A 25024-nucleotide genomic window follows, 5' to 3' on the forward strand; every position below is an offset into this window, starting at 1 on the left:
GATATTTAAGTGCTAATGAATCCTTGCTGACTTTGAATCTTTGCTGTTTATTAATTTAACAGTTTTTAGATTTGACAGAGGTGTAAACAATCCGCTTTTGCTCAGAATGAAAGTTTCATTTCCTGGATGTTTGCTTAACTCACCCCCTAAATGACCAATTGTATATCAATTACTAATCTCATGTTACAGTTGAATACATGCCTTTCTAGTATCTCTATGGTGAATGAAAATCCCCCAAAACCCTCACACAACTTGTGTAGTATAATCCAAGTCTTATTTACCCAGTCGTATACTCAGTATGTCCAAGAACAGATAGCCCTTTCTGCCTGGGAACTGACCAGAAACAGTTAACTATACTGCCTTTAAAGCCAGACTCCAGCGCCTGTGTTCAACAAAGTAAAATTACTGTTTTTTTTGTGTCTGTCTGGCTTTGAGTTTCACCTTTGTTTCAGTTCCCCATCGGAAAGGGCTGTCTGCTTGGAAAGTACTGAGCATTGCTATAATTTTGCTGTCGTTAAACGTGGAACACTTCTACTTCAGTTTATCAAGAATTTTCTCCATTATTGGATTTTTTTGTTCGGTGTTTGCGGAGGCATGTTAGAAATGCTTTGCTACACAAATTTCACTATAACATGAAATGACTAATTGATACACAAATGATCATTTGAGGGGGTGAAATGCTCCTTTAATGTGTCAGATTATAGATGTTTAGTATTCTGGAGAAAATCACGTTTACCGTTATGTCTCCTCTTCCAGCAGACGGAGGCAGCCAGTATGACAGATATGGAGAGGAAGAACCTGCGGAGGGCCATGTACTCCAGAGAGGCCGCCCGTACTGAAGAAGAAGACGAGGAAGGTGAGAGGTCACAATGAACAACAGCTTTACTACAAGTGTGTGACTACAGTCTGTCCTTTAATGCTTTCAGCCTGATTATAATGAATATGTGTGTGTGTGTAATGACAATAACAGAGGCTGTGTCTATTTGCTGAGAACCTCTTACATTACATTACATTAAAGCTTAAGCTCGGCAGCTCGTTTTTATGTTAACACCTGCTGCAATGTTTGCAATGATTTGAATAGCAACAAATTCCCCGTGTATCCTTCTCCTCCCTTGTTCTTTATTTATTCTAACCTGTCTGTGTAGAAGCAAACATTATATGGGTGTTAAATGCTCCGGACCTTCATCTGGGTCTGGTGTCTCATGTCTTGGCTTCTCTTTAAGCTTTCTCAGCAACCAGATATGATGCAGGCTTCTCTGTCGCAGCCTCTTGCCGTGGCTAAACACTGGATCTGATCCTTTATCTGTGTGTGTGTGTGTGTCTCTGCTATTGAATGTGCAGCTGTGGTGGGAGGTGCTAAGGTGCAGTGGCTGTACTTTTTATCTGTGTTCTGTGTTGTCTCCCGTGTGCTGGTGGCACCCCTGAGTGGACTTGTGAGATGGCTCCAGCACCTGGTGCTGCCTTCGTGTTCGATCGAGCAGGTGTGGCAAGAAAGCATGGACTAAACAAAAGAAAAAACAAAAACACGTCTGTGGCATCGTGACGCTGCAAGCAACTCGCAGCTACTCCTGTCATCTTAGAATCATTCATCATTGTTCTCACTTTTTTCCCAGACATTTCTCACTCCTGCTTCTTAAAAGCTCCTTAATACCAGCATGATTGCACAGTAGATGATGGTAGCAGAAGTCTGTTTAACCCTGCCAGTCATCCTCCCCCTTTTCTTCCTTTTCTACTCTCCTGCTTCCTCTCTGCCACCGGCTCGTAGACTCCCACATGCAGCCTCATGCTCCAAAGCTTCCTGCATGATGTGATGTGATACATTTACATCAGAGGCGTGTAGGAGGCGGCAGGTTGTTAACATTAGCTCCTCAATCTCAGTCAGTGTGTCATGGCTGCTCTGTTGCTCCTGAAAAACACACCACTCATGGGAATGAGCTTCTGCTTGGTGTCTGAAGAACATGAATAAAAATGGTGTGGCCTGTAGCATAATTTCTCTGTGGTTACTCCTCTCCTTTGTCCCTCTTCCTCTGTTATTTTTTCTCTTCTCTTCCTGTCCTGTGCTAGTTGTGGTGCTTCAGACAGACACAGGAGGACAAAATCAGAGAAATGTGTCAGAAAAGGTGACAGATAAAGACGGACAGAGTGACAGAATGAAGATAATGGAATTTCTAGGAAGGAGGGTAGAAGGAGGACCATCTGAAATGTCAGAGAGCATACGAGTTGTGAGTCACAGCAGAGGAGATCACAGTTAAATATAGAAATGATCTTTTATGTCCAGTATGAAAATCTGTAAGGGCACAGTCATATAATAATATAATAATTTCCTACTAAAATAAATCTAAAACTCATCCTGATCAAGTCTCACACTTAAAGGGACAGTTCACTCCAAAATCAAAAAGTGGTAGAGATGTCTGCCTTCTCTTCAGAATAATAGAACTAGGTGGCACTCGGCTTGTGGTGCTCAAAGTGCCAAAAAAATACATTTTGAAAATTCAACAGCAATGTCTATTTTCAGAAATCATGACCTGGTTACTCAAGATAATCCACAGACTGTGTTGTGAGCAGTTTCATGTAGGAACTATTTTCTTTGTGCCAAACTACACCCATCAACTGCATCACCGAGCAAAGGGAAGCATGCATCTACTGCTAGCTCACTTAGCACCACTAAGCTAATGTTACAGCTCAGCTGAGGAGGACGCCATTAATGTTTAAATCTCCCACTGCTAAGCTTCACCAAATCAATCTGGACTTATAGACAGCGCTACAGATGGGAAGGAAAATCTGAATTTTGGATTTTGGAGTGAACTGTCCCTTTAAAAACAAACTTAAAGAAAACTGTTTAACATATTGACTCATCTGTTTTGATCCCAGAGGAATCCGTGGAGAGTGACGATGACGACAACCTGTCGCAGGTAATGCGTCAGCGTGCCACCATCCCCTGGCGCTCCTGCGGCACCTACCTGTCCTCCGCTGGGCTCCTCCTGCTCTCCCTGCTCCTCCTGTCACAGCTCCTCAAACACTCCCTCATGGTTGCCATCGACTACTGGCTGGCACACTGGACGTCACACGTCATCATGGCCAAGATCGAGGCTACAGCTCGTAACTGTACTATCGTTCAGGTGAGCAGCTGAATGGCATGACTTGTTTGACCAAAATGCTCCTTGTTTTTGTGTTGGTCAGCCGTTTTAAGAGTCAAAGTCTTTTCATGTGTGATTGCTATCACCTTTATGGGAGCACAAATCATTCATTTAAGTACATTTTAATGCCTCACATTCTGCAGTTGCATCTTCTTGATGACGATTGAATGTTTTTCATTTCTGAGCCTCATGTCAGTGATCTCTAACCTGGGGTCAAGACTCCTTCATTGGGTCAAGGGATACATCTGAGGGTTTCACAAGATGGTATTTGCAATATCATAAAAGAAAAAAATGAAGTTTTACAAGGCAAATTTGCATTCATATCTCTTCTCTGTGCTTTCCATCAATTAGAAAACAATGTGTGGTTTTAGATCTTTGAGCCTTGAAAGTGAATTAAGATAGAGACAAGCTGTTTTTACAACCTGACATCTATACAAGTCAACCTCTTATTTAAGTAAATGTGTAAACCTCATCATCAATCACACAATATGTGGCAAAGTTAAAAACCATGGGGTTGAACTAATCAGTCACGTCAGTCAATCTAGTTCACTGCCACAGCAAGTAGGCTGACTCATAGTAACAACCTTGCAATAGAGGTGATTCTAGTCCCTGCTGAGTCAGTAAGTCATATAAAAGTCATGTTCACATGTGGGAGGTTGGGTGATGACTCTATACATTGAACAAATACTGACATCCAAACGCATACTTAAATATTCATGCCCATCCCTACTACGCACATTTAGAAAACACAAAAAAGTTAGTGGTTCACTGGATAATCAGAAGAGTAAAGGGGTAATGGGTCAACAGCTGGTATGATTTGGTACTGAATGTAGAAAAGCATTTTGCTTTGCAGGCATCAGTGCCTTGCCTCGTACATAGTGTGTCAGCAATAACAGAGTGGACATAAAAGGGGATTACACCTTGAACTAAATTAAAAGATTAATTATTTTCTCACAACAGCCTCCCTGTGTTTAACACCTACACAGACAGAAAGTACAACACAATTACAGAGTGACACTCTTATTTGGATCTGATGCAGAAATGGCAGCAGCAAACATGATGTTCTTGAATGAAATTATATGTAAATATAGCACTGATGTGTAACATCAGCAATTTTTAAGCAGTTTTAAATTGGCCATAATGACATCTGTGGCGCGTTGCGTTCATTTAATACAACCATGTTTACTGTCTTCTAAGCATCATGAAAATAAATACTAGGAGACAATAACAGCTGACTGCTACTAAAACTAAAGGTGTGAAAATTAAACAAAACTTCTTAATGTTACTTTATGCTTTCCCTATGGTTAAACTAATGCTTGCACAGAAACCAACAATGCAATAATAAAAAAAAAAAAAAAAATAGAGTTGCTTTTCGATTGCTGCCTTTACCCCAGTGAGCATCAATCATGTTTACAACAAGAGCGGTAGAGACATAGTCAGATGTCAGACCTGGTCTACATGAAGGCTCTCATATGTAAGATAGAGTCAAACAGGTTAAATGTACATATAAATTTATGTTCTGACTCGGTTTAACAAGATCATCTTTCACCACTGAGCCCCTCTAATTTTCACAGAGTGTCCACAGCTGTTAAAGGGATCAATTTAAAAACTAGGTCTAGAGATGCAACTAATTATTTTCATTACTGGTTAATCTGCCAGTTATTTTCTTGATTAACTGTAATCATTTGGTCTATAAATGTTCATCAGAACTTCCCATAGCTTAAGATGATACCTTCAACTGTCTTCTTGTGCTTGACCATCAGTCCAAAATCTAAGGTAACCAGATTACTGTTAGAGAGCATTGTTACAGGCTGTTAACTATGAACATTGTTGTGGACATCTGTGGCATCTCTCACTTTCACTGACATGAGTGCCAGGAAGTCTCTGAAGAGGGAGTGAATTTGAGAAGTTTGGAGGTCAAAATGTATGACCTATAGACCTTTGACACTTTTATTTTGAAGGGTCACTAACCAAAAAGGTGGTGAAACAGTCTCATGTGACAGTAAACTGCATATATTTAGGTTTCTGACTGCTAGTCGCACAAAACAGGAAACGGTCACGGGCATTTTCATTATTTCTTGACATTTTATAAACCAAGCAATTAATCAATGAATTTAATCGATAATGAAAGTAATGGTTGCAGCCCTTTTTTAAAACAAACTCATGCGTGGAGAAGTAGTTAACAGTGCATCACCTATTTTTTTTAAACCATGCTGGAGTGAGATTACGTAACACTTCTCTCACTTATTCTCTTGTGAATCTCAGTTGAGCGGAGCTGACCTAAAACACAGAGGCACTGCCAGCTCCAGATGGAACATTCACTAACACACCCCAAAGACAACTGCAGCTTGGACTCATCTGCATGTTAGAGACACAAGGATGCATTGATAGAGAAAGTGCTACTGGCTAATGTAAAGATGCACAGGTTTGATTCATGTAGTTAGGTCAAACCACCTGCAGAAATCATGTGAATAAATGAGGCCTTTAGCCCACGAGTGACAAACATCACAGCTCACCTGACCTGAACTAAACCGTTATCCTGATTTAGACACGGCAGATAGAGGTGTTTGTGTGAGGGAGTGACATAAAGTTTAAAGCTCGTCTTACATAAGTGACCTCTTCCCCAATATAGTCTCTTGCTCTCACACAGAAAACACACATACACACATTCAGAGAAAGCACAGAGGTGCACACACACATGCTCTGAAACAAAATACCAATACAAGTGAAGGTTAAGCTGCGTCGTTCACACGTCGGGGACACACCGGCTGTTTCAGTTCATCATGTTCCATGACCAGTGAAGCTGGTCAAGCCACTCTAATATTAAAAGTTTTATATATGTGTGTGTGTGTGTGTGTGTGTGTATGTGTGTGTGTTTTGCTTGTTTGTGTGTGTGTGTTTTGTGTCTGTCATGTGTGCAAGTCACATTTCACACAGTCACAGAGAGTCATCCGAGTTTGGAGACAGGTGCACTGTGTCCTCCTCTCTCTCTCTCTCTCTCACACACACACACTCACTCACACACACACACACACACACACACACACACACACACACACACTGAATGTTCAGTCAAGTGCAGATTGTTGCCTGAATGCCAAGGACGTGTTTTCTGGCCAAGCGTCGGTGTGTATCTGCCAGCTTTATTTAATCTACACTGTGCTGTAGACTAATGCATGTGGCAACACTCAGAGGTCCTGTTCTACTATCAGACACAAACTCTGGCAAGTTACTGACACTTGATGTAACTGTCAGGCCCGACAGTGCAGATGAGAGTTAACAGCCAAGTCCCCAGAAGAAAGTGTTGGCATTGTCCGATTCTGCAAACTACAGATACATTACATCAGTATGTTTCACACATATCGTATCAACGTTTCTAAAGCCACATAGTTCAGATGACATGTCTATGAGTTGACCATGTCATCAGGGGGTGGAGGGGGTGGTGTACAGCATGACACCTTGGTGAGAAGGCTGCCAAGCTGCAGATAACTGTTTAAGATCAACAAACAATAACACTGGTTGTTGTTTAGTGAGACATCGCTGTGTTTCCAGCGGAGATTGTGCAGCCAAAACCAGATATTTTAAGCAAAAACATGATCTTTTTCTATCCATAACCAAGTGTTTTTTGTTCCTTGACATAACCACATGTTAATCATAGTGTTGTTGAAATGTCAAGATAAAGAAATGAAAGATTCAATATTTCTGCTATATGATGACTTACAAATGTTATATATCCATGGTAGCAGAAAAGTACAATGCCAGCATTTATCCTGGGGATTGGGTTGGTTTTAAATCAGAATTTTCACATTACAGGTGACAGATAATCTGCCTTGTCTTTTTTGTCTGGAATTAAAGGGACAAAAAGAGGATTACACACAAGTGGAAACTGATGTTTCTAGTGGGGATTAGTCTGCATAAGTTTTTCTTTATTACTGACGGGCCTAATCTGTCATTTCTGACCATATGATATATTTACATAATGGAGGCATAAGAGCTGTGAATGGAGAGCAGTAATTGTGTTTGTCAGCTGAATACAATACAAGATTATTTTTTAGGCATTTCTGCTTTATTGTGATAGAGACAGAGAGAGCCAGGAAAGGCAGGGGAAAGAGAGGCAATGACATGCAGCAAAGGGCCCAGGCCAGGCTCGAATCTGGGCCACTGCAGTGAGGACTCAGCCTTATTGGTATGCACTGTACCCAGTGAACCACTGGGGCAGCCACAGTAAAAGAAACTAGTCTAAGGCCCCAGGCATTACCCATGCAAACAAACTACTAATACTGTAACTGTCTAGTGTATCATATGTAGTCTCTGTGTATTTAAAGCCCTGTCAGTCATTTTGTGAACGATATCAGGTTTTAGTGTTGGTTGGGACGTCGAGATGACTGATTATGTCCTTTTCATATGACAAATTACAATTTTCATGTCAGAAATAGCAAATTTATTGAGAATTTTAACTGTTCCTCATTTCATTTCTATTTTGAATGAGTTAAAATGCTAATTTATGCTTTGAGAACATTCATTCTTGTGGTTATTGTCAAAAATAATCATTTGGCTGTACGGATTCCATGGAAGTCTGAAGGGTAAAAGGTACATTGTACTGAGGCTTTGGGGTGAATGATTTTACATAATTTCATAGTGTAAATCAGAAATGCAGTGCTTAATATTAAAAAAATAGTAATTGGTTTTCAAATTTGATTTTGACTGGTTGTGTTTTAATGTCTGATATCTGATAGAGACGTGTGAATATGTAGAAAAAAGACGTAGGCGGTAAACTGAGGGGGAAATATAGAAAGCTCAGGAGAGAACAACATCTCTGAGCTTATTCTTTTTTTTTTGTTTAAGTGTTACCAAATCAGCTGTTAAAGCTTCACCAGCTCTTGTCACATTAGACAGATTGTTATTAACTGGCCTCAGAGTTTAATTATGCTTCTAATTACAGTGCAAGCAAACCCCCGCTCTCTCTCACTTTCTCAAACACACACAGGGTTGCTGTCATGTCTTAAATAACCCCTACTCTCTCGCTCTGTAGGAGTGTGGCTTCAGTCACTCGTGGTATCTGTTGGTGTTCAGCGTGCTGTGTTGCCTGGGCATTGTCCTGTGTCTGGCCACCTCCGTGGCTGTGGAGTGGACCGGCCTCAAAGTGGCCAAGGAGCTCCACCACGATCTGCTCAACAAGATCATCCTGGCCCCCATGAGGTGCGGCGCTCAGTGTGTGTGTGTGCTGCAGCTCTGCCTCATGATGTGTTAAAGAGACAAAGAGATGTGTGTGCTCGCTGATACTGTGTGTTTGCTGAAACAGATCATTTAAATGAGGAAACACGGTTAAAAGCACCTTTGTTCGCCCCATTACTCAGAGCACCATCTGCTTTCCTTATGCAAAACCCGGGAGACATCACTTACATAAAGACGCTCACGTTCACATAACAAATCTACATGTACTGTATACACACACTCATATGCATGGCTAAATAAACAGATGTATTTCATATGAAATAATTTAGATTCAACTGGCGGTGGGTGGGCGGGCCCTCCTGCCCCGCCTGTCCGGGGTGTGTCTCTGGCTCTCTGGGGGTGCCGGCCTTTGCCGCCCTGGGTCCTTGGGCCTGTGTGGTGTTCTGCAGCCTCTGCGGCTCCCTGGTCTGGGGGTCTGGGCGCTCCTGCGTTCTTGGGGTGCCATACCGCCATCAATCTTCACAAGAAGCTTACACCCTTTAGTGGCGCTAAGCTATGAAGACCAATGCAGACAAGTATTAAAAAAAAAAAAAAAAAAAAAAGGAAAATAAAGCACTTTTGAAAATGAATCATAAATTAGATGATTCCTGAGGGTAATGAAACATTCTCGTGCCTGCAGGCTGTTTGAGACGACCCCGCTCGGCAGCATCCTCAACAGGTTCTCCACAGACACAAACACAATCGACCAGCACATCCCCACCACCCTGGAGTGCCTCTCCCGCTCCACACTGCTGTGCGTGTCCGCCCTGGGTGTCATCTCCTACGTGACCCCCGTATTCCTCATTGCCCTCCTGCCGCTGGCTGTCGCCTGCTATTTCATCCAGAAGTACTTTCGGATGGCCTCCAGGTGAGTCAGACGGGACGAAGGATATCACAGACATCTGGATATTTTCATCATTAGATGTCTGCAGGACACCAAGGTCATATCATCAGTGTTATATAAGAGTGTAGTTTTAATCTGTCTTTAATGTGATACAAGTTTAAAGAGGAGCTATTATGCTCTCCCTATTTTCTGTCATATAATGTTAAACTAAAGTAAACAACAGGACAGCAATACTTTGACTTTTTAATTTTGCCTCAAGGACGTTTCGGGCGAGACGGCCTTCTTAAAGCTTGTAATGTGTCAATGTCACAAACAATATGCAGGTGGGTTAATTATAGTTGACCTCAACCAGCACAGCATGCACATCCCAACAGGCAGAGCCAAAATGTCTCATAGCACAGATTCTCCGGGTTTAGAGCTCTAAAACACGTCATAACATAAATATATTCACCTCCATCCCAGCGTGGAAAAAGATATCTGGGAAATGTATCCAATATGCCTCCCCTTGGAGATCAATCAATCAATCAAACTTTATTTATATAGCATCTTTCATACATCAATGCAACCCCAAACGTCCATGTGGCAACATTTAAAAGTCAAATTGCAGTGCTTTCCTGATCTTTACTTGATTATTACTTTCGTAAAGGATCCAACACCCAGTCTTCAAACTTTAAATGTGAGTTGAGCATGTTGTGACTTATATATATGTACAATGTTAAAATGTCAGACGTTCATATTAAATGTGGACAGTTTCAAGCAAAGTATCGCCCTGATCACACTAAAAGCGTATAAGCAGCAGGAGGCAAATTTCTGCAATTGTTTTTAATGACAATTAGGCTTTTTGCTTGCTGCTCTTGTGTTGCTGTGTGCCTTGAGTTTCTGCATTTTAGGTGTCCCGCATTTTTGCAAGAGCACTCTGAAGTTCTCAAGTTGAAAAAACTTCAACTCAGAGCGGAAAACTGCTCCGCTTCTTCTCCACTTTTCTCCCATCGTCCAATTGGCTGATCTGAGAAGTGGGCCTTCTGTGGTGGTCACAACAAGAAGTTTACAGTTGGTAAACAATGAAGGAGAAACTGTTGATAGCAGTTACTGGCTACCCAGAGCTATACGGCATTACAAACTACAGTTACCACGATCAATAGAAAACAGCAGGCATGGAAGCATTTAAGTGCAGTACTTGGAATTTGTCAGTATTTTTTATACATTTAAACTTTATTAACAATTTATATTAACTGTAGGTTTGCATACAGTTGATAGCTATGTGCTAAGCTGAAATGAGGAGGTGATGGGGTGGTTGCCTGGTGCAGCAAGCGTTTTTTTTTTACTAGTGGCTTCAATTAATTTAAAGGGAAAAAAACCTGCAAAACTCTTTCTGTGTGATCGCGGCCTAATCCCTGTGAACAGCTTTCCAACTTTTTTTTTTCTCTACTTCCTCGACAAGATGAAGTCACATCGTGATGAATTTCTGTATATGCCCATCTGCCCCAGGCACATCACTGCAAATTACAACATTACATACACTGCTACATGTAGCCACGTGTTAATGTCAGGGAAACACATAATCTTGGTTGCTGATGTTTTCCTCTCAGATTTCAGATCATATTCCAGCTGGAACATGTCTGGTTGTGTTTAAAAGCCTTTAATGGTGATTTTTAACAGTAAAAAGTGCCGACGCTCTCTGTTACAGTCATTCCCCTAACTGTGATGATGGTGCAGAAACACTAATGCTGTGTAGCCTCCAAATGCGAATTTGCAAATTCGCGCGTCGAGATTACTTACAAAGTCAATGCAAAGACGCAATTAGACGCGAATTCGCACCAGGCGGCGCGATGGACGTGTGTAGCGCGATGCGATACACTCATAGGCGCGGCGTGATAGACTTGAAATTCGCGTCCATTGCCTCATCGCTCAAGTTGAAAATATTGAACTTTTGAGGCGAATTCGCGTGACACTGTGCCGCAAAAGCCAATCAGCATTGAGATTCTCCCAACGTCATGTCTTGCACCCTGACGTCCAGTTGTTGACACAACAATAAACTGCTACTCACCGGAGACAGATGGACAGGCGCTCCGCAGCTGAAATGGAGCGTCTGTAGTTGGTGTCCTGCCGGGAGATCCTGGCGCAAACCCTAGCTAGCAGGTCTTCAAACTGGGCAGCAGACGGTGGAACTAGCTGAGCTCAGTGTGCATCCGCAGGGTATCATGCACCCAGAACCGACGGCGGCGTTTGGCCCACAGATGAATCTGGGACCTCCAGAGTCCTGCACGGGTCCAGTTTTCAAGATCCGCCCCGACCCGACCCGGCGACGTACAAACCCGCACCCAAACCGCAAACCCGCGCATCAGGCCAATTAGTACCGCAACCCGGTCCGACCCATTGAAACACGACCCGGATTTAAAGTAATCATTTTGGGTCATATTGGCTGAATATTGAACAGCATATCGCCACAGTTAAGGTGCCAGTGAGTAAACAACGACCTGAATGAAGCAGCTCTCACAATAAAAACCTGACTTCAGCTCCATCATCAACCCTCTGTGTTCTTCTCCCATACGAGTGTAAAAGCACTCGTTTGTTACGTTTAATGCTTTTAAACTTTTAATCTATGTAAAGGAACTTTACATGTGTAATAATAGACTTACTTTCTGTCCAGAGCGACGTTCAGCAGTTACGAGCCGTCACGTGTTTTTAGAATCCATCGAGGAGAGAAGTAATCCATCAGGGAAACACTTGAGAAACATTATAAAGTGATAGTTGTACGTTTTATCCACTTATTTCTCAAATACCTAAATAATTATTTACTGTTTTGGAAGCTGCACTTGTTAGACGGTGGCAGCCATATTGATTCTGTCGTCCAATCACAAATTGTGTTACTAGATGGTGAAACGCGTGTAAACAGCTGAACCAATGACCGTTGTGAAATAGCGGAGGCGATCCTCAGAGAGTAAATAATGACCAAGATAGTTACCTGTAGTTTACCGAACTAATGACTGATGTGTTTATCTAAAACCCGCGATCTGACCCGCATGTTATTTTTTCCACCCAGATCCGAACCCGGGAAAAATGTTTTTTTAAAAACCACCCGCAAATCAGCTGTTTTTGCGGGTACCTGACCCGGTGCAGGACTCTGCTCCAGAGCAGGTACAGTGCAGCGATCGTGGTGATCTCAGCCATGGTCGATGAGAGAAAGAAATGGCTGAAGTAATGTTGTTGTTATCTAGTGAAAATGGGCGGGCTCGTGCTCGCGTGTCTGACACAATAACGCAAATTTTACATAAATGGCCCAGCGTCCAAACTCAAGTGGGTAGCGCAATGAATTTGCATTTACTCGTGCGAGTAAATTGCATTCATTGCATTTGGTGGGAACACAGCTTTAGACACAAAGACTCAGAAACGCTGACCAGTCAGAGCAGGCTGGGCTTTTTCAGGAGGGAGTCTTAAAGAGACAGGTGCTAAAACAGAGCGTTTCAGACAGAGGGTGATACAGGTGCAGTCAGACAGACAGTATGAGAAAAATTAAGTGTTTTATTATGATTAAAGCATATAAACATGTTCCGGTAGAAACCTAAAATACAAGTATGAACCTGAAAATGAGCCTAATAGGTCCTCTTTAATTAAGGCCCTCATTGTTAGACCCTTATCACGTGGTGTTTTTTGTATGCTGCTGTCCTCTATTCTTTTGTTGATGTTACCTTGTCCATTGTGTTCTGTCTTCTGGTCAGGGACCTGCAGCAGTTGGAGGACAGCACCCAGCTCCCTTTGCTCTGCCACTTCTCTGAGACAGTGGAAGGCCTCACCACTATCAGAGCCCTCAGGTAGTTATTACTAATATATTCCAAACCCTGAGTTACAGTAGTTTGCTTCAGATGCAGTGTTGGAAAGTTGCATCACTGTTTTTGTCAAATTCTCAGGACATAAGAGCACAAATAGAACCAGGCTGTGTCTTTTTCCATCGACAGGTACGAGCCCAGGTTCAGACAGAGGTTACTGCAGTTCACAGACGCCAACAACATCGCCTCTCTCTTCCTCACGGCAGCCAACCGTTGGCTGGAGGTCCGCATGGTAATGATCTGTCCTTTGCTCAGCGCTTTGACATTCAGATCAGTCCTGTTTACTGTTTGTCAGACAGCAGCTGGTCCATAGTGTTGTTGATGTTGCTGGCTCCCTCTGTTGGGATTCTGACACACTGAATTTTTCATCATCACATTCAGTGTTCATGTGATGTTTTATGTATCGACTGCATGCAGCTCGCAGCTCATTTGACTTCTCCTGTTTCACAGCAGCAGAGGAGTTAACCTTCTGCTGTTTATCGATTCATGGGCACAGACACAAAAGAAAACACACAAAGCTTTCTGTCAACATGTCCCTGTCTCACCTGTGTGTTGATCATAAACTGATCCACATTAATGGACCCGCTTTTATTTATTTACCTTTCTGAATGATTCAGCGATGCATTGTCGTCCTGCTGTAAAGATGACATTGTCTCTCCTTGCAGGAGTACATTGGAGCCTGTGTGGTGTTAGTGGCAGCTGTAGCCTCCATCACTAACTCTCTCTACAACCAGTTGTCCACCGGTCTGGTGGGACTGGGACTGACGTATGCACTCATGGTGAGAGTGTGTCTGTGTGTGCGCATGCACGTGTGTGTCTTTTATTGCTTGTTTTATTGTTTTATTGCTTGTTTAACAGTCTCTTTAAAGGCAATACAGGCAGTTTTACATGATAAGACGCAACTAGTGCAAAAGCTACATGATTACCAAACTGATATTATATAACTTAAATTTATTTTCCAGGTTAAAGTGTTCTGTCCTGTCCTAAGTATACTTAACCTGTTTTTACATTGAACATATATATATCTCTATATCTATATATATCTATCTCTCTCTCTCTCTCTCTCTCTCTCTCTCTCTATATATATATATATATACAGTACAGGCCAAAAGTTTGGACACAGCTTTTCATTCAATGCGTTTTCTTTATTTTCATGACTATTTACATTGTAGATTCTCACTGAAGGCATCAAAACTATGAATGAACACATGTGGAGTTATGTACTTAACAAAAAAAGGTGAAATAACTGAAAACATGTTTTATATTCTAGTTTCTTCAAAATAGCCACCCTTTGCTCTGATTACTGCTTTGCACACTCTTGGCATTCTCTCCATGAGCTTCAAGAGGTAGTCACCTGAAATGGTTTCCACTTCACAGGTGTGCCTTATCAGGGTTAATTAGTGGAATTTCTTGCTTTATCAATGGGGTTGGGACCATCAGTTGTGTTGTGCAGAAGTCAGGTTAATACACAGCCAACAGCCCTATTGGACAACTGTTAAAATTCATATTATGGCAAGAACCAATCAGCTAACTAAAGAAAAACCAGTGGCCATCATTACTTTAAGAAATGAAGGTCAGTCAGTCCGGAAAATTGCAAAAACTTTAAATGTGTCCCCAAGTGGAGTCGCAAAAACCATCAAGCGCTACAACAAACTGGCACACATGAGGACCGACCCAGGAAAGGAAGACCAAGAGTCACCTCTGCTTCTGAGGATAAGTTCATCCGAGTCACCAGCCTCAGAAATCGCAAGTTAACAGCAGCTCAGATCAGAGACCAGATGAATGCCACACAGAGTTCTAGCAGCAGACCCATCTCTAGAACAACTGTTAAGAGGAGACTGCGCGAATCAGGCCTTCATGGTCAAATAGCTGCTAGGAAACCACTGCTAAGGAGAGGCAACAAGCAGAAGAGATTTGTTTGGGCCAAGAAACACAAGGAATGGACATTAGACCAGTGGAAATCTGTGCTTTGGTCTGATGAGTCCAAATTTGAGATCTTTGGTTCCAACCGCCGTGTCTTTGTGAGACGCAGAAAAGGTGAACGGTTGGATTCCACATGCCTGGTTCCCACTGTGAAGCATGGAGGAGGAGGTGTGATGGTGTGGGGGTGTTTTGCTGGTGACACTGTTGGGGATTTATTCAAAATTGAAGGCACACTGAACCAGCATGGCTACCACAGCATCCTGCAGCGACATGCCATCCCATCCGGTTTTGCTTAGTTGGACGATCATTTATTTTTCAACAGGACAATGACCCCAAACACACCTCCAGGCTGTGTAAGGGCTATTTGACCAAGAAGGAGAGTGATGGAGTGCTGCGGCAGATGACCTGGCCTCCACAGTCACCGGACCTGAACCCAATCGAGATGGTTTGGGGTGAGCTGGACCGCAGAGTGAAGGCAAAGGGGCCAACAAGTGCTAAACACCTCTGGGAACTCCTTCAAGACTGTTGGAAAACCATTTCAGGTGACTACCTCTTGAAGCTCATGGAGAGAATGCCAAGAGTGTGCAAAGCAGTAATCAGAGCAAAGGGTGGCTATTTTGAAGAAACTAGAATATAAAACATGTTTTCAGTTATTTCACCTTTTTTGTTAAGTACATAACTCCACATGTGTTCATTCATAGTTTTGATGCCTTCAGTGAGAATCTACAATGCAAATAGTCATGAAAATAAAGAAAACGCATTGAATGAGAAGGTGTGTCCAAACTTTTGGCCTGTACTGTATGTATATATATATATATATATATATATATATACACACACATATACATACATATAAATATATATATATATATATATATATATATATATATATATATATATATATATATATATATATATGTACATATATATTTTTTTAAATAAATAAAATATGGACAAAATTCATACTTTTTAAAAATGCTACACTGTAGTTTAAGCATTTCTTTTTTTTTTTTAACATACTTGGGAGGGACATATGGAGAGATCAGCAGCTAATTTGCATTGTTTTTCCTGCAGCAGAAATAAAAATAACTTTAAAATATGATGTTGGAAAAAATTCAGCTAAAAATCTGTGTAAACACAGGGTGTCTGCTGGTTCTTTAAAAGTCTTAAAATATTAATCCTTAACATTCCTAATAGTCTTAAATTTGAATTGTGAGCTCTTAATTGCCACAAGCGTTTTATCTAATTCAATTTATCCATCTTTTGTTTTATTTTTGTCAAAATGTGTCCAGCTCGTCTGTGTGACAGTCCACATTTTTGATGTTACAAATCTTTAAATCTACCACTGAACCCTATGTTGAATTTTTATTTTATACGTGCACTTACCTGTTAGCAAACTGTATAGATTAACCTAACTCACTACACTCCTACATAAACGTATCGCTGCACTGGACCACATATAATCACAGGTGTCAGACTCATTTTAGTTCAGGGGCCACAACAGCTCGATTTGGTCTCAACTGGGCCAGACCAGTAAAACCACTGCATAATAACTTATAAATAACAACAACCTCAAATTTCCCCCTTTTTTAGTGTAAAGAGGTTCATTGTGAAAACGTTCATCCATTTACAAAGCAAATGATCAACGGCATGCAATATCCTCCGAAATATTATGTCCAAATTTACCAGTATGTCTCAGTTTTACCACATTCAGTCAGTCTGCTACTCACTTTCATGACATGCATTTTTTCATGATTTTCCCCTAACGTGGAAACTACTGAAGAAGCAGGTTAAGTCATCCCCTGCCTTACAAACCATTTATAGTCTGAAGTTTATCAGTGCCTCAGCAGCAGGGTTCCATGAATACTGTTTAAAGATGGAAGTCTGACACAGATTCTTTTGTACTGAAGCTGCTGGTTGACAATATTTTGCACAATGTTCAGTGTCTTTAAATATGATCACAGTAAGTATTCATTGTTATTTCAGAGATCTGTATTTTGGTCAGAGTGGAAAAGCCTCTGTGCATCAACATCAGATGTGCAAAGTTATCTAGCAGGCTGGATTGGACTGGTTCTGGTCCCCGGGCTGTATGTTTGACACCCCTGACAGATATACTACTTACATTTATAGTTACCAGTAATGCTTGAACAGGAGAGAGATAATTTGTCCAAACATCAGTCTTAAATTTGGTTTAAAAAGTTTCTTAAAAAGACATTAAAAAGCATTAAATGTAAGTGTCTGATACAAACAAACAAATCTGGTATTAAAACTTGCCTCTTTCTCAACATATATCATTTCTGTCCAGTGAAATGTTTCCAAATTTAGTGATTTTAAAATTTTCATCTAAACTGAACAATCAGAAGTTGATAAAATCCCTCTTATGGTACAAAAACCATTTAAAAACACATTAAACTATCAGACAAATGCTTCACAAAGCTAATGAAGTGTGTGCTTACAGTGACATTTACCCAACTCAACTGTATTCACCCTCTTCCTTCTCCTCCTCCTCCTCCTTCCTTCCTCCATGTATCAGGTATCCAACTACATGAACTGGATGGTGCGTAACCTGGCAGACATGGAAGTACAGCTTGGCTCAGTCAAGAGGATTAACGGCCTGCTCAAAACTGAACCAGAGAATTATGAAGGACTGCTCAGTGAGTGCAGCAACACAGTCACAGTTCCTTCTTTAATTAAACCCTCTTTCACTGAGTCAGCAGCTGCACAAACAATTTATATCTGGTCTCTGGTGATCTGGTGATTTTTTTTCCCCGTTCAGGATAAAGTTTAAAGTTGCACTACATTTACTCCACATTGATCATTGTCAGCCCAGATGGTATCATAATGCTCGTGAGAAATGTAGCTTTCTCCCACTTTTATAAAGTACTATTGTTCATACATGTTTCCTGTCTGGTGGAAAGGATTTTAATGACTTTAAACATAGTAGAAAAATCTTAATCTGGCTCCAGTCATCGCACATTAGAGTTAACAATAAACCATTATACTAAGTAATTAAATAATGTTGAAATCTAAAATCTACTTATGTTTCTGCGTCTGTTCCAGGTGTGTCTCAGGTCCCTGAGGGCTGGCCCCGAGAGGGAGAGATCAAAATCCAGAATCTGAGTGTCCGATACGACGCCACACTGAAACCTGTGCTGAAAAATGTCAACGCCCACATCAGCCCTGGGCAGAAGGTATCCAGTCTGAGGAAATCTGTGTGTTAAAACTGGAAACAAATGCCAGAAAATATGATGAATAAACAATCGAATATCGTTGATAATGATGACACAGACCTGTTTGTTTGCAGGTGGGAATCTGTGGCAGGACAGGCAGCGGCAAATCCTCTTTCTCCTTGGCCTTCTTTCGCATGGTGGACATGTTTGAGGGTACAGTAAAACATCACACTTGATTTTAACTCATTGTAATGAGAAATGTTGTTAGATAGAAGGACTACTTTGAATACTGTGAGAGGGTTTTAACATGCAACATGTATGTAATTCCTAAAATGCTGAGATTTTTCTCTTTATTGCTGCTCTCTGTAATGTAACTTACGTGTGATGTGTTTGTGTGTGGTTTTTCATCTTTCACAGGGAGGATTGTGATCGATGACATCGACATCGCCAAGCTGCCTCTGCAGACCCTCAGGTCTCGCTTGTCCATCATCCTCCAAGACCCCATCCTGTTCAGCGGCGCCATCCGGTATGATCGACCTCACAACATTATCAGTTTTACTAGCAGGACGACTCGTCACTGAGGTTTAGATTTGGTGATAATCGAGTCTTACTAGAAGGGACAAAACACCAAACAGTTCCAGTTATAGAGCCAGATGGCAGACTGTGACACACTTCAAAGGAACTTATCTGAAGCATAAGTGTAGCTGAGGGTGTAAAGATAAGAGGACATTCCTCTGAATACTCCACCAGAGAGGTTTATTTTTAGACTTCAGCAGCAGTGACCATAAAAGCGTTGTCATGTTGGAGAAGAATAGATGATGATATGTTTAGGAAAGCTGTGTGTTGCTGTCAGACTGCAGTTTGGGGTATTTCAGTCAGTCAGATCATGTTAATGTATATTTTAGTGTCAAGTTTATTTACATGTTTGGTGTCCCGGCGGAGCAGAGGAGAGCTTGAAATTGACAGGGACATGCTGGATAGGTGATGAAAGACAGCGAGGCAGAGCAGGTGTGAATGAAGCAGTGCAGCTCGAGCTGACTGACTGAACTGACTCAGAGGCTTTGCTCCATTTACTGAAATACTCATTACATAATCCTAAGTGATATTACTTCAAATAGATAGACACCATAATGAGATTTGATCGTTGAATGAATACGTGTGCATGTGCGTGCGTGTGTGTCTGTGCGCAGGTTCAACCTTGACCCAGAGATGAAGGCGACAGACGAGATGCTCTGGGAAGCTCTGGAGATCGCTCAGCTGAAGCCTGTTGTTAAATCGCTTCCAGGAGGCCTGGGTGAGGAAATATGTGTTTTTGTGCGTATGTGTGAGTGTGCATGTGACAATTAATCGGTTATTTTCTCCATTAATCGATCAGTTGTTTGGTCCACAAAGAGTTAAAAAAAAAGGTAAAAAAAAAAGGTGAAAAATGTCCATCAGTGTTTCCATAAGCTCAAGTTGACGTCGTTGAGTGTCTTGTTTTATCTACAACCCAAAGGTACTCAGTTTCCTGTCACAGAGGAGGAATAAAACCAGAAAATATTCACATTTAAGAAACTGGAATTGGAGAATTTTGACATCTCTCTCTATCTTAAAAAAATTACTCCAATCGATTCATTGATTTTCAGATTGGTTGACAATTAATTTAATAGTTGAGAACTAATCGACTCCCACCTTATTTCATATCGACGTTTGGTCATGGACCTTCTACGTCCAGATACGACGTGAAAGGTCTTTTGCCGCCATTACTTTAGTTTTGTCCCGCCGTGTTTCCCCCTGACACCACCGAGCGATGTTAAACTATGACTATGATGTTAACAGACAGCTTTGGTCATCAGTGTCTGACGCCGCAAGTCGCTGCTCAAGCACTGGATTACAATGACTTCAGAGTGTGACCGGATTGTCTAGCCAAGCCAGCGACCTGATTCTGTGGACGACAGTGTCAATCTGTCTGTTGGCTCCTCGGTCAGTCCACCACTTTGTCCAAACTTAAATATATCAAAAACTAGCAGATAGGTCAGGACGAGATTTTGTAAAGACATTCACGATCCCTCGGGGCCTCAAGTTTAAGACCAAATACCTACAAAGCAAGAGACATTCCCATCTGTCTTAACTGTTCAGGTCTAATTAGCACCTGCTGAACTAAGATGGTAAACATTCCTTCTTAACATTGTTTGCATGTCTGCGTGTAACCTAACCCCATCAGAGGGTAAAGGTTAGAGTTGTAGGCTGTACAGATTTCAAAGCCCTTTGAGGTAAAATTGTGGCTGCGTCCAAAATTTCATACTAATATGCTATTTAATATGTTAAAACGGTATGTGAGATTTTTTAGTATGTGTGAAACTTCCATATGAAACCAGTGGTTCATGAATTGCTACTATTTCTGGTGAAATATTACAGTATGCAAACACTGGACATTATGCTGGCATAAATATCTCACAATGCTGTAGACGACAACGTTCACAATATACAGAGGCAGACAGCGACCAAGACAGGTCTGTGACATCTGTAACGCTTCAATTCAAGTGTAAGTATAAGGTGTCATTTTGCTAGGAGTAATATTTTTACAACTTGACACCCCATACGTCTCATTCTTGTTACTGCGATATCTTGAGAACGCCTTGAGGGAATTTCTTCAAACTTGGCACAAGCGTCCACTTGGCTCAAGGATTTATTGATTAGATTTTGTTGTACGAAGGTCACTGACCTATCAAAACATGTTTTAAACCATAACTCAAGAATTGATGCGCAAAATTTCACACCAACGTCTAAAAATATAAAATGGAACAGAAGGGGAGACATTTGATCACATGCAGTACGTTTACATGGACAGTTTAATTCCACTTTTAATCGGAATGAACGGCCATTCCGATTAAAAGTGGTCATGTAAACGGTCATTCCGATTGAAAATTAAATCCGATTAAAGGGGGTGGTTTATTCCGTTTGTCATTCCGAATGAAAGAATTTTGTGTGCATGTATATACTCATTCCTCTTTAAGTTCATTCCGGTCTTTCTGCGCATGCTCGTTTCCTTGCCCTTCTCGTGCAATGACGTATATAGCGCGCATAGCAACGGGCTGCATAGCAACGGGCTGAGCTAGAGCAGTCGGACTCGTTGCAGTCACCGGTTTCCATTCGCCACAGCACGGTCCTCTGCCTCCCTTCTCCTGCTCAACAGATGAAGCATTAGCAGAACAAGGTTGTTGTCGTACTGCTGCTTTAAGAATATAAGCAAAACACGCCCGAAAAAGGCACTAAGAACGGCGTCGTCAAGCATCTTGTTATCCGGAGTGAGGACTACAGTGTTTTCTTCCGGTAAACGTAAACACGTAACATCCGCCCCGCCCCCTAACCAATCAGAAACCTTCCCTGCCCCAAACCTTACGCAGACCTGAATAAAGGCGATTGAACTGATCTCCCATGTAAACCCTCATTCGGAATTAATATTTCCCATGTAAACTACCTGGAAACACTTTAATTCCGAATGATTTCATTCAGATTCATTTCATTCTGAATGAGAAGCCATCATGTAACCGTAGCCCATGGTCTGACTTGGTGACACTAATCTTGGGTGTCCACCTTGAAACTGTGCTGACTGTATAGATCTTCTGTGCTGCCGAGTTGAAGATGTGTGTGAAGCATCCGTGTTTTAGCATATGTAGCTTCTTTGCAGCAACATCCATATCTGGAGCATTGTCCACTGTCATGGCTACATGTGAGTCTGGACAGACATGGATGTAAACTGTAAGTGTACTTTGACGGGTTTGCGGAGGCATACAACAGCGAGGCAGCAATTCTAGTTTCAAAAGTATTTTTAAATTGCCGGTAGAGCTGAGGTTGGCACAGGTAACCATGGTCACGTGTCTCTAACTGACAAGGAGGCTCTCAGGAAGTGACACAGAGTATGCTGAACGATGGTACACATATTAGGAATGTAGTGCATAGTGTGTAAGTTCAGATGCAGATCCTGAATTTAAGTTAACTGGCGATGACGTGCACAATGAATAAAATCAGTCCTTCTCTGCGGTCATCACGTCTGTCACGGCTGCTCCAGTGTCTCAATCAGGTATCAAAGCACACGGTCATGAATCTTTTACCTCCCTGTCGGAGCTGTATTCCGTGTGAAGCTGCTCCGTCCTGCATAGTTTCACACGTACATTATTCTTAGCTCACGTAGGTCACGGTTCTGTCGCAGGAGGAGACCCAACAGTTGCAGACTGCAGCAGTCTCACCATCAGATCAGATATTAGAGAGACGTGCGCCTCCTCACCAGACTTAACCTACATACATGACGAATGCTTGGCATGCTCATGAGAGGGGCCTTCGCTCTGCTCCGTGTCTTACTTTAGCTGCTACTGATTTGCAGTTTATCACTCTGTTTTTACGTCTCTGGCATCCTCTACACTTCCTTATAGAGATAAGAAATACTCAGTACTCTGCTGGAACTGCTGCTCATCTCACCTGATGTATTTCTGCTACAAAGGCACACAAACCTGCTTTTTTCTGTCCTGTGTGACACTGAAAAATGTGTGTGTGTGTTGGCGTGTGGCATGTTGAAACTGAGCTTCTGGCTGCTGTAGTTTATGTTCACTGGAGCCAAATCTTCAATAAGATATTGATCTGTAGCCCAGGGTTTCATGGGTAATTAATTTGCTCTTTAATTTAGTTAAAGTAACAGGGCAGTGTTGATGTAGAGTTTTATGTTGTTTATAAAACAGATCACAGTTGACTGCAGTGATGGGTTTTTGATGGGAGTTTTTTGCACAGTCAATTTGTAAAATTAGAAATTAATGTTTTATTTCATTATAGGTGCTAAACACCAGAAAATATACATCTTTATTTTCTCATATCTGTATATCGAATTCAGGGAAATAATTTAATTGTGTTTGGAAATATCCACCACCCCATGTATCATATAAAACCCACATTTTCAGTGGTTATACGTGTCTTTCGTCTTGGTTCCTGTCTATCTCCTTATTATTTAGCTGCCCAGTGTAGATGAAAATGCCAAAATAAAGAGACAGAAACTACAAACTGCTACATCACATCTAAAGCAGTTTAGTTTTTCAAGCATAGCTTCATGACTGGGCCTCATTTGTAACACAGAGATCTGAACAGAAAATCAATATCAATCTGGAAGCCAAGGGTTAACGGCCAATTAACTTAGCCATCTCATTTAGTTAAAGTAACAGTGGTGTCAGTGTTATGTCATGCGTGATGCATAGTTTAAAATCTGTGCATCTGTAGATTATACGCTGATGTACATAAATATGAAACCAATTAATATTTATGTATTCTTTTTATATTTTTCTCCCCCTGCAGATGCCATGGTGACAGAGGGAGGAGAAAACTTCAGTCAGGGTCAGAGACAGCTGTTCTGTTTGGCCAGAGCCTTCGTCAGGAAGAGCAGCATCCTCATCATGGACGAAGCCACTGCGTCCATAGACATGGCAACGGTCAGTGTGTTTCGGATACCAGAGCACTGTGAGGTGGTAGGAATATGCACAGAGGGAACAAGCAGTGAAAGGAAAGATGAAGGGAGGTGGGGGGTTATAGAGAAACTGAAAGAAAGAAAGAATGAAGGGAAAATACCCAGCACAGCAAGAGCCTGAGGGGAGTCAGTATTCTTACTTAAGAGCCTCCACTGAATGATGGCTCAACAAAGAGCGACATTTCTAGTTTACAATAACGCAGCTGCTCTGCCCTTGAGCATTTCATCAGAGAGGTGAAAATAAGCTTTATCAGGGCTGAAGAGTATGACAGAGTGTGTTAACTGTTAAAATGACTCTTTGTATTGCGTACTTTTGTTTTTGTCGTTAAACCTCAGTCAGCATTAAAAGTGAGTTGACCTCCTGTCCCCTCGCCTCTGTCCTCACAGGAAAGCATCCTGCAGAAAGTGGTGATGACCGCTTTTGCTGACCGAACTGTGGTTACTATAGCAGTGAGTATTTCTCCCCCGACGCTGTGCCAGGCATTTACAGTTATGCATCGAGCTCTCACATTTCCCCCCAGAGAGCACTGACCTCCGTCTCACACTGCTGATGTAGTTCTCGTAAAGTAATGCAATGCAGACAGATGCAGCGCGGGCTATTTCTAACTGTCTCTGCAGGACTGTGGTGAAAATTAAAAAAAAAAAAAAAAAAAAAAAAGGTAAGAGACAAGAGTAAGACGGGGGAATCAGGATCAGGCATCCAGGTCAAATTTGAATGTGGGATTTTTAAGGTTATTTCATGATAAGGTAATTAAAACGAACATACAACATGAACATGAATGTTAAAATGTCGTAACTCTTCACTTAAGATATTTCACATGAACTATTCCAAAAAGCAGAAGGGTGACCTTTGATGAGCTGAAAGGCCACTATAACCTTTGATATTTTACTGTGGAGGGACATTTTATTGAAACAGGACCTCTTATTTCATCTCCTGTTTTAACTTAACAGTGACTGAGTGGGACATTAAAGCAATAAAGCATTGATTTATGTTTCACTCATTTAGGACGTGTCAGTCTGAATTAGTGACAGCTGTACAATGGAGCAATTCTCTCTGATGTCTCTCTGCGCTGTCCAACATAACTACTGTTATCCTTCCCCTCTGCTGCACAGCATCGTGTCCACACCATCCTGAATGCCGACCTGGTGATTGTGATGAAGCGGGGGATCATCCTGGAGTACGACAGGCCCCAGGCCCTGCTGGAGAAGGAGGACAGCGCCTTCACCTCCTTCGTGCGAGCAGACAAGTAGCTCAGGAGGAGAGAGGAGAAGCAGGCATTAGAGGAAGACATTCAAAGTGCAATTGTCTCATGGAATATATTCATTTTATTTTTTAATCATGTATAATATTTGTACATAAAAAAGTTAATTCTTTGTTAATAAAACATAAATTATCAGTCACATGTGGATTTGTGTGTGTC

The 25024-nt window shown here is 41.6% G+C and overlaps 1 protein-coding gene across 2 annotated transcripts in view; it reads left to right on the plus strand.

Moving 5' to 3' along the window:
- abcc8 (ATP-binding cassette, sub-family C (CFTR/MRP), member 8) overlaps positions 1–25004 on the plus strand; it is an 86551-nt gene extending 61547 nt beyond the window's left edge. The window contains exons 25-39 of one of the 2 annotated variants that reach the window (XM_049575408.1): positions 757–856; positions 2872–3119; positions 8170–8336; positions 8992–9219; positions 12915–13007; positions 13152–13254; positions 13688–13801; positions 17479–17599; positions 18006–18136; positions 18250–18328; positions 18533–18641; positions 19306–19409; positions 23435–23568; positions 23991–24053; positions 24717–25004. In XM_049575408.1, coding sequence (XP_049431365.1) covers positions 757–856; positions 2872–3119; positions 8170–8336; positions 8992–9219; positions 12915–13007; positions 13152–13254; positions 13688–13801; positions 17479–17599; positions 18006–18136; positions 18250–18328; positions 18533–18641; positions 19306–19409; positions 23435–23568; positions 23991–24053; positions 24717–24854 — 1932 coding nt within the window. In that variant the 3' untranslated portion in view covers positions 24855–25004. The remainder of the gene's footprint in view (positions 1–756; positions 857–2871; positions 3120–8169; positions 8337–8991; positions 9220–12914; positions 13008–13151; positions 13255–13687; positions 13802–17478; positions 17600–18005; positions 18137–18249; positions 18329–18532; positions 18642–19305; positions 19410–23434; positions 23569–23990; positions 24054–24716) is intronic. The other variant, XM_049575409.1, reaches the window with a different exon arrangement.
- Positions 25005–25024: the final 20 nt, after the last annotated feature.

This window comes from Epinephelus fuscoguttatus, linkage group LG4 (assembly GCF_011397635.1).
Source record: "Epinephelus fuscoguttatus linkage group LG4, E.fuscoguttatus.final_Chr_v1".
Classification (NCBI taxonomy): domain Eukaryota; kingdom Metazoa; phylum Chordata; class Actinopteri; order Perciformes; family Serranidae; genus Epinephelus; species Epinephelus fuscoguttatus.